This window comes from Ursus maritimus, unplaced genomic scaffold (assembly GCF_017311325.1).
Source record: "Ursus maritimus isolate PB19 unplaced genomic scaffold, ASM1731132v1 scaffold_15, whole genome shotgun sequence".
Taxonomy (NCBI): domain Eukaryota; kingdom Metazoa; phylum Chordata; class Mammalia; order Carnivora; family Ursidae; genus Ursus; species Ursus maritimus.
Window position 1 is genome coordinate 16,855,396 of NW_024423897.1, and position 13,003 is coordinate 16,868,398.

Consider the following 13,003-nt stretch of genomic DNA (forward strand, 5'->3'; position numbering starts at 1 on the left):
ACCATTAGAGATATCAAATATGTTGACTTAAAGCTTTGTTTTATATTCAAATGCCTCCGGCCTCTGTTTCCTTTCCAGTGAAATGACTTCTAAAGGACCTGCTCTGCTTCGAATGACAATTCTTTTGTATTTAGCTCTTTAAAGATAAACATGTTCACTGGCTCCATTCTTGAAAATAATTTTTGACACGGGAGAATGGGGCTGGAGCATAGAACATGGAGGTGGAGGTGGGAGGCCTCGGGGAGAGTCACAGAGAAGGTCTTATGGTGACGAAAACTGGCTTCATGGCCTTTGTAATCTTGCTCAGGGACACGGACCTAGAATTTTGCCCTCCAACATCTGTAATCTCTGGGGTTACCAGCATGGCTTCCAAAAGGGCCTGTGCCCAAGAGCAAGTAAGCTAAGACACATTGCCCTAAGGGGGACACAGGTAGAAGGTAGAAAAGAGGGGTATGAGAACAAGCACTCCCCTAAATTTGTCTCTCATGCCAGCCGGACCGCCCCAGTCTCCTCACCCATGCTAGGAAGGCACAGGCACCTGGGGGCTAGCAAGAAAAGGTCCTTGCCACCTTCCTGTCCTGGCTGGAAGGGGAGCAGATGACCCATCAGCCCTAGGTGAGTGTTTCCACTGAGCTGGAGACACTAGGCAAGCAGGGGTCAAAGTCAGATTCCCTGAGCTGGGGAGGGCCAGGGCAGTGCCAGTGTCCTTTCCTGCCAGGTTCTCCTCAGTACAGAGAACCATACTCCTGCCCGACCATGCTTCCTGCCCCCACCCTCACCCCCGTTCTCTCCCTTTTCAGCCATCCATCGAGGGAGAGGGATGTCCTGAAAAGCAGACACTACAATAGACAGGTAGGCAATCTTTCCGGTTCTCCAGAGCTCAAGAAAATCCAACCTTCACCCCAGGAGTCAGCCCACTCATCCCCTTCCCCTTGTCCTCCCCCGCCCACCGCCAGCCGGGAAGGAGAGTGATGCTAGTGTAGGCCAGAAGGCTTCAAAGCTGGTCAGACTTGCCTCCTCCCTGGTTAAAACTCCCACCCCCAAACACTGGCGCTTCGCCCCTCGCCCCACCCATCTCTCGTTCACCGCAGGGCGCTGTGTGCCTCAGGCGTCTGCCAGTCGGGCCCACGCGGCTCTCGCTGTCCCTGGAGGAGGTGATGGTGGCCGCGGCGGCAGTGGCGGCAGCCGGCGCTCTGCAATACCTGGGCTCGGGGATGTCGCCGCCGCTGGGCTTGCGGCCGCTGCAGGTGTCTCCTGTGCTCTGGATTAGCGCCGCTTCCTCTCTGGCCAGCGGCTCCGGACCAGGCCGCGCACCTGCTGCTGTCGCTGCCGCTGCCGCTGCCGCTACCGCCGCCGCCGCCGCCGCCGCCGCGCCCGAGCTGCGTCGAGTGTCCGCGCCTCCTCGTAGGGGGTCCGCGCCGCGGGGCCCGGGGTGGGCCAGCGGGGGAAGAGGGCCGCGCAGGGCCTGGAGACCAGCCTCCAGGGGCTTCGGGGGATCCCCCAGGCCGCGCTAGCCGGGACGCCGAGCCGAGCGCCCCCCTCGGGCTAGGAGAAGGGGCGCCGGCCCCTTGCGCATCCTCACGACTGTATCGACGTCCCCTGCAGCATCCCGGTCCCCATGCCGGCCCCGAGGCCTGCGAGCGCCGCTTACCTGGGTCTGCCGCAGGTTCAGGGGAGCAGCCCAAGGCTACCGCGGGGCCCCGCGCCAGGGCGCAGGATGCTATGCCCGGCTCCGCTCGGCTCCGCCGGCCGCGGCGCTCAGCCCCGCCCTCGGCCCCGCCCCCCGCCCGTCGCGGCTCCTCCCCCGCGCGCGATGCCGGCCCCTCCGCCGCGGCGGCTGTCACACAAAGAGCAGGAAATGGCTGCGGCGTGGGGCTCCGGGTGCGCCCCTCTACGCGGCCGGCGCATCCCCGACCTGCACCCCGGCTGCTGCCCCGGGACAGCCAGCCGCGCTGCTCTCGGGATGGGGAAGGGAGGGAGGCCCTGCCCCCAGGTCTCGCGCGCCTGGGAGCCACACCTGCAGCAGTGGGAGGGCGGAAGCTTTGGGCTCGGTTGGGATCTCATCGATCTCACGTTATTTCCAAGTGCTCATTTATCTACCTAATATTTATTGAGCAGCTATTTTGTTCCGAGCCCCGTGCCAGGAGCTGAGTATGCACTGGTGTACTGCCCTTTTGGAGCTTCTTATCTACCAGGAGAGACAGAGCATAAATTCACCTAGTAATGTGCAGTTACAGCTGGAGGAAGTTCTGTGAAGGAAAGAAACTGGGTGAAGGGATGGAAAATAAAGCTGAGGTTTGGGGAGAGGGGACTCCCACCAATTGAGTCTGGTCCCCAGTGCGGCGCCTCTGCTCAGGAATACTTTCTCAGTTCCTTGGAGCCAAATCCCTGAAGCTGCCATCTCTTAAGCAGGAACCTGCCTCAACTTCCTTCAGGAAGAATTGCCTAATGGACAAAAAGGAACATACATGGTGACAGGAGGAACCTGAAAGGACAGGCACCTTTCTCTTCAAGGCTTATCTGCCATTCAGGGCTGGCGGAAGAAACGGCTCTCACGGAGCTGCAGCCTGGTGGGCCTTCAGATCCAACCTTGAGACCCCCTACTCAAGTCACTTCAACAGTCGGTTCCTGAGAAGCCACCATATCTATAATGTGAGGAGTCATTGCCCTTCCTACCTCACCGGGTAGACACTAGAAAGCATTTGAGACATTTTAAAGTGTGTATAGATATAAAAGATAAAGTCCTGTCGCAAGGGAAGCTTTCTGAAATGTTTGCCTGGGGCCCACAAATTTATACTTAATCACGTAGCTATTCCTGTTAGGGGGCTATTTATAGAGGGGCCATATTAGCAGAGTCTCTGGCATAGGACTTGTGGAATCTTTGCCCTCACTGATCTCACACCATTTCACGAACATTCAGAATTCATGATCCTTTATGGTTTGATGTTACATCACTCATTCTAATTTAAATTGCCTTTTCAGAAAGGATGACTTATATATATGTGCACACACACATTTCTGTCCCTGTGAGAAAGCTGTGGAGGTGTTTGTGGAGGCTGGCTTTCAAAACTGAACTCAGTCTTTCTTTTCTTTCTTTCTTTCTTTCTTTCTTTCTTCCTTCTTTCTCTCTCTCTCCCTTCCTTCCTTCCTTCTTCCTTCCTTCCTTCCTTCCTTCCTTCCTTCTTCCTTCCTTCCTTTTCTTATCTCCCTTTCTTTTTTAATTTTTCATTTTCCACTGTGATTCTTAGGATCTTGAGTGTCAGTGATTACAAATATGTAACAAGAGAGATTGGATTTTCATTCTAAAGGGCACACTATGTTGCATGTTGTAGATTTTTGGAAGACATATTTCTCCCTGTTGTTCCTTCCCTGTCTTTTCACCTTTCAAGAGCAAGTTGCTTAAAAGAAACAAAAAGACTATTACATATATATTTGGTTAGATCTTAGGCAAAAATAATTCCCTGACCCCTGATTTCCATTTGCTTATAAGGGGAAGCAATGTGGTTTGTTCAAACCACTGTGTTGGAAATCCAGAGGCTTGCCTTTTGGTCCCAGCTTTGCAACTAAGTGACCCTAGGCAAGTCACTTCACCTGTTTCCCCCTCTATACCGTCCTTAAAGCACTTCACTAGCTCCCTATTGTTCTCAGTATGGAGCCCAAACTCCTTAACTAATGGCCCACAAGTGTCTTAATGATCTAGCATCTACCTCTCCAGTCTCTTCTGCTGTGAGAAGCTCTCTATGCTTTTAGCTAAAAGCAGTCTTTTAGTTTCCCAAATGTGCTATGTTCACTCTTGTATTTGGCCTTTACCTAAGCTGGGCTTTTTGCTTAGAATGATCTATCCCCCTTTCCCCTCTGCTTCTGCATTTGCCCCCAGTTTGCTGCCTAAATTCTATTCATCCCTCTGGGGTCCACTTACCTCTCTTTTCCTTCAAGCTCCCTTCACGTCTGGGTTAGGCTAGGGTTAGTCATCTATGCTCCCAGAGCCCCCTGGGCTTCCTCTATCATCCCCCTTGTTGTGCTGTGTTGGGATTGCTGACATAGTTGCCTGCGTACCTTCATTAGAGCATAAAATTTAAGAGATAAGGGTGGGTCTTTCTTGCTTCTCATCACCTCCTCAGAGACTAGTACTTAATAGGAGTTCAGTAAATATGAGTTGAACGAATAATCAAAAGTAAAACTTAGCTTACATGTTGCCAGTAAAATGTGTAGCCATCTGCCTACTGCCCTCAGATATGCTTCCCGTCCAACCCCCGGCTGCGCCATCAGCAATGAGAGGATCAAAGCTATCAGGTGAAAAACTGCTTCGCCACTTGCTAAGCTGTGGCCCACGCACTGTGGTTCCATGTGTGGCAACATTGCCTTGTTTTTAGAAAAGTTTCAGGTCACTTAGGACATCTAGATCTCCATTTAAAATTCACAGACCCTGCTTCATAGAAACCAATAGTAGAGTATCTGGAATGGGTATAAGAATTGGTTCTGGAGAGAGAAAACATAAATTCTAAAATTAACAATAATGACTGAAATGTTTTAGAATCAATAATAATTTTTTTTAAAGTAGACTTCATGCCCCATGTGGAGCCCCACACGGGGCTTAAACTCACCAGCCTGAGATCAAGACCTGAACCGAAATTAAGAGTCAGGCACTTAACTGACTGAGCCTCCCAGGTACCCCTAGGTAATAATAAATTTTTTTAAAGATTTTATCTATTTATATATTTATTTGAGAGAGAGAGAGAAAGAGAGAGCACGTGAGTGTGAGCAGGGGGAGGGGCAGAAGGAGAGGAAGAGAGAGAATCGCAAGCAGGCTGAGCACGGAGCTGCATGCAGGACTTGATCTCACAACCCTGAGATCATGACCTGAGCCGAAATCAAGAGTCAGAAGCTCAACCAACTGAGCCACTCAGTTGTCCATCAATGACAAATTTTTAGAAAGAACAAAGGAAAAGGGTATGAGATGGAGAGAAACTGTGAATAATACAAAAGAAGTTTCTAAGTGCAATGGGCTTGCTACGTACAATAGGCTCACACACTTGGTGCATGTAGCTAGAAGGAAAAGAGAAACTTGATGGTCAGTTATGCAATTGATGTTGTCCATTAGATAAAACCTGAGCACTTGCTTAAAGTTGCCTCATTTTACAGATGAAAGAACTGGGGCCCAGAAAGGGGAAGGGTTGCCCAAGGCCGGCTGGACCCAGACCCAGGTCTCTCCATAGGAAACTGGGTTGCCTATTTCCTTCTTTGAATCTGGAATAATTTGTTAAAACGTATGTTTTAAACTAACATTTATCAAATGTTTATTTGGGGCCAGCCTCTTTGCTAAGTATTATATATGGATCAGCTCATTGAAGCCTCATGCAATCCTAAGAAGTAGCCCTGTTATTTTACAAATGAAGTATTGACGACTGGTGTGCTGCTGAAAGATTGCAGCTCCTTCCTGGGCCATTTGGAAATGCATGTCCCCCCTTCATGCTGTCTTTCTCTCACTTTGCTCATTTCTCATAACTTCTATGGAACTGGTCCCCCTTGAAGGTCAGATCTTTTATACATAACTTCACAGCAAAGAACATTTCATCGTTATTTAAACAAATTGTATACACAATAATTCTAGATAAGAACTGTTAAGGCCTGTAGAGCATATTCTGAACAGAAGTGCAGCAACGGAGCTGAGGCACAATGGGCCCAGTGTCAGAGGCTAGCATAGGTGGCCCCATAATCAGCCCCACTGAATGGTTGGGAGCATGGAATCTGGGGACAGACAGGTCTGGCTTTAAGCCCCCATTCTGTCACTCATTAATTGGGGGACCGTGCATTGTTTCCCTAATTTATGAAGCCCTGTTCTCTTCTGTAAAACTGAAATGATCATAATTGTATCTATCCCTTGGGTTCTTAGAAGATTAAATGAAATAATAAATGGAACACACCAAGCAGAGTCATCAAAAACAAGCTTTTATTGTTATGATTATTATTAACATGGTTGGAATTTTGGTGTGATCTCTAGGAAGAATGCAGGACCTGGAAGGAGATCTGAGTTCTAATGTCACCTTTGTCAAGTAGCTTTATAACCTCAGGCATGCTGTCTATCACTTTCCTTTTCTGTCTGCTGGGAACCATGCACTCCTGCTTTCATCCCAAAGGTGCTGAGAAATCTAACGTCATCTTAGATGGGAAAGTGCTTTGAGATATCCAAAAGAGAAAAGCAAATGAATGTTTGTATAGTTTATCTCATCTTATAGGCACTTGTACTCAAAATCAGTCTGAGCAAATGGAAAGGGACCAGAAACTCCTTCATAGCTATAGATGGGTGTCGATGGGTGTGGGTAGAGGTGAAGCTGGGTGGTGAAGAATCATAGTCATTCAGGTCCTTCAACTGATTGTCCTGTGACCATGCTAGCTAGCCCCATTGCCTGTGTCCTCAAGGTTCCCAGGCCTAATTGAAAAATAATGCAAGGGAAGAAGGTGGAATAAGATGTATTTTTGTTTGGGGCGCCTGGGTGGTAGTCGTTAAGCGTCTGCCTTCGGCTCAGGGCGTGATCCCGGCGTTATGGGATCGAGCCCCGCATCGGGCTCCTCCGCTGGGAGCCTGCTTCTTCCTCTCCCACTCCCCCTGCTTGTGTTCCCTCTCTCACTGGCTGTCTCTCTCTCTGTCAAATAAATAAATAAAATCTTTTAAAAAAAAGATGTATTTTTGTTTTGTTTCGTTTTATTCTGGTTTCTCTGCCTGAAATGTTCTTCCAGACCCTCTCTTCCTTGGGAGCTCCTATTTACCCTTCAGGAGAGCTCAAACATCACTTCCTCTGTGAAGCCCTCCTTGATCCCTCAGGTGTTTTCACTCTACATGCTCTCATATATTGTGACCACTGCTCCATCGGGTAATGTACGACGGCAATTTGCAATCAAAGGTGATTCTCAGTATTTATAAAGTTACCATGGACACTGAATGAGTGAATACTGAACCATCGCTCCTAGGGGAAGTATAGGGTTAGCTTCCTGTGAGCCTCTGCTCAGAACATTTTCATCTACTGAGCTATCCATATCCATCTCCATAACCTTTTTTAACCCACGTTTGTGTTAAAAAAAAAAAAACACTTCCTTTAATATACCTATGGATTCATTAACATTAAACTCACAGTTTACAGCATTATAACTCATGCCTGAACGAAACTTATCTAACACACATTTTCTTGGAAAAAGATGTCACAGCCTTCTGGCTCTTAGGAACACTACATGGCACTTCAGCTCTGGGCTTAAGGATCATTTTAAACTGCAAATGACCAACAAAAAGTACCCAAGTGCAAAACATGGCACTAAATAGACCTCGAAAAGGATACTTGTTTACAGAATGAGAGCTGAAATGAGAAGGCAGAGCAGCACCTTCTCCCCCTCACCTGGGGATGTGCGGGTAGGGCAACTCACAGGTTTCTCGGCGCCAGCAGGGGCACGCCACGGATGACCATGAAAGGACTGATTTGGGAGTTACAAATACATTTCGGCGAGTGGGCAAATCTGCAAGTAGAGAAGCTGTAAATAATAAGCATCAACTGTATTTGTTTATGTGTTGGACTTTTTTTTAGCTTGAGGGCTTCTTATGGGAAGGCTGGTGTCTGTACTAGATACCGTCTCTTTCTCCAAACCCACTGCTCTCTCCCCTGGGGACTTACCTCTGTGGACGGCCCTGCTACAGTTTCCTTGTCCTCTGGCTTCTGGTTGGATTTGGCCAAAAAGAAGCCCCGGCAGTTCATGGGGTAAGGGAGGAGAGTGGGGTCGGTGTGTTTATTTCCCTGGCTTCCTCTTTGTGATGTTGCCTTGGACTTCCTTACTAAAGGTCCTCTCCTCTCAAGGCACCCTTCTCCAGGTGACTGGCTGCTTTCACGTTCAAAAGAGCACCTCCCCTCCTGTCTCTTGAGGCCTCCAGGTGGTAACTGCTCCTTGGCTGTTATTTTCTTCTGTACTACTTTCTGTGGTTCTCCTCAACCTGACCCACACTCTTTTAAATAATCCTTTCATAAATAAGTCCTCCTTGAATTATCTTAATTTGAATGTGAAGTGTCTGGTCTCTAACTGATAAGATATCTTATTCATCTTGTACGGCCAACACAGTGCCAGGCAATGTCAGGTGAATCGATCACTATTATTTATGAGGTAAATAAATGATCTCTAAAACTCCTTCTAACAGTTACTGTGTGATTCTGTGATCCCACAAGGCAAGGACACATCATGACTTGGAGAGAGTCTCAAAGTCATTGAAGACACACACTCACATACCCACAGACACACACACAAATACACACTGCCCATCTTGCTGAATGGATTGTGCCCCGTTTCTTCCTCAAAGTGGTGGACTTGTGTGTTGGGAGATTCCAGGGAGAGTGGGCTCTGCAAGGTAAATGCTCTGAGAAGCAGAGCTGTTCATCCAACTGCTTTAGGAGTTTCTTATCCGGGTCATTTCCCAGCGGGAGTTAAGCCCAAAGGTGAGTCCCACAAAGGACCATGCAGAAGCCACAGGCATTTTCTTTTTCTTTTTTCTTTTCTTTTGTTTTTTTTCAGAAAGATTTTATTTATTTGTTTATCAGGAGGAGAGAGAGAGAGAGAGAGCACGAGCAGGGGTAGCGAGAGGCAGAGGGAGAAGCAGGGAGAAGCAGGCTTCCAGCTGAGCGGACAGCCTGATGTAGGATTTGATCCCAGGACACTGGGATCCTAACACAAGCCAAAGGCAGCCGCTTAACAGCCTGAGCCACCCTGGTGTCCCAAACCACAGGTGTTTTCACTTGTGCCTAATGGTCCTCTGGGGCATGAACTGGCTCCTGCCGTGGACGTGGGCATTTGGTAAACTAAAAGGCACAGGGAGAGCTCAGCACACCAAAAATACAAGCGAGCCTTTATTTCACTGGGATTTTAAGAGGCAGGGGAACAGCTATTCATCGCTGTCCAACTGTGACTGAAGAACTCCGAATTACAATTTCTGCATGTCACCCACACAGCAGATGACAGTAAGTGAGTATGAACAATAATCTGGTACTCGGAACAAGGCAAAAAATCATCTTCACATTGGCTTCTTTTCCATCAGCGTTCCTCTCTCAAATCCACTCACCATGCTGCTGCCAGAATGTATTTTTAAACATAGATTTGACCTTCTCTCCTTGCTCAATGACATCTTTTCTATCTATAGGTAGAGCTCCCACATTTTTTGTCTTTTAAAATATGGTCCTTATCTAGATTTACAGCTTCCGTTCCGATGCGCCTAGCCCCTTCTATCATCCTTACCCTTGCCAACACCTCACACCCGCCCCCACAACCGGCGAGGATAAACTGATAATAGCTTCCCCATCCATACATTCTGCTTCCTCTATCCTTCTACCTGGAAAGTATTTCTCTTATTTCTGCCCATTTACTTCCTAAAAAAAACCCATAATCCATCTTCAAAGCTGGGCCAGACATTGTATCCTCTATGATGGTACTTCTCAAACTTTAATGTGCTTATGCTCACCTGTGGATCTTGTGAAAATGCAGATTCTCATTCAGTGAGTGTCAGGGTGAAGCCAGAGAATTCACATTTCTCATAAGCCGGTCCTATTGCTGTTGATGGTCCGGGGACCACACTTTGAGTAGCAAGGTTCTGGGAAGTTTTTCTTGATGTCCCCCTTCCCCTGAGAGATTCCGTCACTTTTTCTGGGCTCTTCTCCTCTTTGACTATATTTCTGTTCTGGCTTTAGTTGCTGGATTATAATTTTACTTGTTTATATGTCTGCTTTTTTTAATGACTTACCTGGAGTTTCTAAATGTAAAGACTGTGCTTTTTTTCATCTTTGTTTCCATAGCTCTCTGCAGAGTGTATCATAGGAACACAGGAAGCATTTGATATTTACTTGTTGAACAAATGTTGACTATATATAGTCCTTACTCGTTTGTGGAACATGAAGCCATGTAATCATTTGTATTTAAGGGAAATTTTAGGTTGCTTGACATTTGGGCAAATGTGGAACCCAGGCCATATGTACTGTATTTATTAAAACATACAGCTAGACCCAATCTTTAACTATGTGTGCTTTATAAATGGTTAGAGATATTTGTAACATTTTTATTGTGCATACTAGCAATCACTGTACACTAATAAATATTCAATACATCCAAATATAAATAGTCTCAAAAGGTACAAAATGCAAAATCTATAAAATGCATCTAGAACCAAAACCTTGGATAAGGAAATTCCCTGTGAACACATGGTACCATTTCCAAAGCGTGAGAAGGGTAGAAAAAAACAGGCAGGAAGCCCATTTTTCAGGCTAGGACACTGGGGAGTTAACATGTTCAGTTAAGGCCCCGGTGAATCTGAGCTTGAACACCATAATACCATGCAAGGGGCAATTTTTGAATCCAGACCACAGCAATCAGTCAATTTTGATGTTTTCCTTCGGGCTGGATGTTCTAGAAACCGTCTCTAATGAAGGGTTCCACAAGAGAATGCACAAAATGCCCGAAAGTAAACAGGGATGATTTTGGGTATGTTGAGTAAGATCATGTTCTGAATGATAGAGTTTTATCTTGAGGCAGCCAGTTTCACAATAATTATAGTTACAAGTTATGCATCTGAATCTCCAGCTGGTCAAAATATCACACGATTTAGAAAGAGCTCATTGCAACACCATCTAATAATCTCTCTAAAAGTTTTATCTGAACACTGTAGGAATATGAAATCTCTCTTACACCAGGGAATACCCTTCCCCACAAAGTGGCCAAGAATACTGCAGCTGGCCCCAAGTCGAACTGATAATTAAAGGAAGCATTTATACACCTGCAGGAGGATCTTTCAAAACTGCTTTGAAGCTCATCTATAAATGGCTTCATGCAACAGGACTCTGGAGGGGTGTGTGAATCAAAGGGTTAATTAACTGGGTAACTTCAAAGTCATTAACTCTAACAAAGGCGAGAAGACAGATGAGAGAAAGAAGTTCCTATTCCAAGTTGGAGAGCTACGCGGCCAACCACAGTGGTCTATGTGGGAGAAACAACACTCGGTGGTGGACTTCTTTACTGCCTTTCTGTGTCTTTCCCCAGCTGTTTATTTCCTCTGCAATCCCTTTCATCCTCAGTAGAAGGCAGTGTTGAACAGAAATAAAGAAAGGTCATTGGCAGCCCACAATGTGGGCTCTCCATTTCCTAGCTCTGTCATTTTGGCGAGCTGTCTTGGCTTTTTAAAGCTTCAGTTCCATCGTCTGTAAAATGGGAACAAGAACGCATTCTCATGGGGTTGGTGTGAACTCAAGAAGAAAGGAAATTCTGCGGATAAGGCCTGCGGCTCAGTACGTATTCACTTTGCATACTTCAGTGCTCCATCAACAGTAGGCTGCCTTGTGCATCTTGGAAGCACCCCACTCAGTGCTTGACTCACTTTCCATCCAGATGGTTTGAATGAGAACCGAACTCTCCTAACTTCCAGGAGACCTGAAGCCTCAACCTTCAAGTTGCAAATCTCTAGGGCCTAAACAAGCTTCCAGGTGTCTGCAAGGCCACACTGCCCGACACAATGCTGCCCTCTGCTGATGAAGGTGGGAGCGTGCAGAGAAGGGACTAACTCCGGAGGTCAGAAAAACTGAGGGCGGAGTCCTCAGTGGGAGCCAGTGTTCCAAAGCAGTCATCTCCCAGGATGCCTGTGCAAGCATTTCATGCAGAAGGGGAGGAACTTGGTACTAAAGGTGGGCATCGGAGTGGTAACAACCTAAGGCCTTTCTCTGCACCAGTTGGTTCCCCACCATCTGATGTCCTCTTTCTGTCCAGATGCCATCTCCAACCGTGGGATCAGAACTGTTCACCAGGTCCATCATGCCCCTTCGAGGAGGGAGGAGGCCGTGTGCTCGATGAATAAAACCTCCTAAAGCTGCTTCTCAGCATATCTGGCCTCAGAGGTGAGCAGCTGTTCCATCATCCTCTACGGCAGGAAGCTGCGGCTGACAGCATCACAGCCGCTGAGCTCCCTCTTTCTGACCTTAATTAAGTCACCAGTACTCCTTGAAAAAGAGTCACACTCCTCATTTCTCTTGCCCCACATCCTGGGATTCTGTGTTGTCGGGTCAAGTAAAAATCCCTCGATCATACACTTTAGATCCATGTTGGAAATAATAATAAAAACCATAATCCACAGCCCTACCGTGTCTCTCCTTTTCTCTAAGAAGTGCAAGAAATGTGGCCTGGAAGCCGGAAGGTTGAGGTCTGCATACTGCACAAGGTAAAAGGCTGGAAGGAGAGAGACATGGCTGCTGCTCTGGCGTCACTCCCAGTTCAGTGGCCCAGCCTCCTGCCTCTGTCTGGGCGCTGCTGCCTCTGTGGTGACTCGGGAACTGGCGCCACAGGCCAGCTGCCTCTGGGGAATTCTGGGCTGGTGGCACTTTTAATGCTCTACGAAGGGAGAATTTGCTTCCCCCTTTCAGGATGTGCAGCCCGGGGCCTGGGGCTGAGTCCTGCTAAAGTCCCGATTCTGCAATTTCAGCCAGTTGACTCAAGAGTCTGCAGAAAGGTGGCCGGTCTTCTGGTTTCTAGAGAAGGAAGAAAAGGACTCTGTGAGTTCCTGGTACTTATGTGTCATAGTTAATTCCAAAGCAGCCCGGAATTCACTAGCCCTCTGCTCATTTTCAGATATGCTTCCATATGTATTGTTGGAGGCCACTGGGTCTCAGTTGTTGACAGCAGGGATTTGGAATCACATGGCCTGCTTTTGAATCTAAGCTTTTCCACTCATTAGCTGTGTGACTTTGAGCAGGTTACTTAACTTGTTTGAACCTCAGTTTTGTTGTCAGTAAAATGGGGATAATAATAATACCCATCTCATAAGAATTGTAAGAATTAAATAAAATCATGTATTAAAAGTACATCACAACGTAAGTGCTAAATAACATCAAAAAAGAAAATACTTAGGTATAAATCTCACCAAATGTGTGTAGGACCTCTATGAGGAAAAATATAAAATTTTAAAGAAAGAAATGAAAGATCTAAATAAATGGAGACATTT

At 47.0% G+C, this 13,003-nt stretch overlaps 2 protein-coding genes across 2 annotated transcripts in view; both read right to left on the reverse strand.

Annotated features, from left to right (window-relative positions):
* The window catches only part of CYFIP2 (cytoplasmic FMR1 interacting protein 2), a 120,969-nt gene extending 119,191 nt beyond the window's left edge, over positions 1 to 1,778 (reverse strand). Inside the window, exon 1 of the mRNA XM_040630371.1 lies at positions 1,652 to 1,778. The gene's annotated coding sequence lies outside the window, so the exon portion shown is untranslated. The remainder of the gene's footprint in view (positions 1 to 1,651) is intronic.
* Positions 1,779 to 8,866: 7,088 nt separating this feature from the next.
* Positions 8,867 to 13,003, reverse strand: part of ITK (IL2 inducible T cell kinase) — a 60,071-nt gene continuing 55,934 nt past the window's right edge. Inside the window, exon 17 of the mRNA XM_008692444.2 lies at positions 8,867 to 12,530. Coding sequence (XP_008690666.1) covers positions 12,459 to 12,530 — 72 coding nt within the window. The 3' untranslated portion in view covers positions 8,867 to 12,458. The remainder of the gene's footprint in view (positions 12,531 to 13,003) is intronic.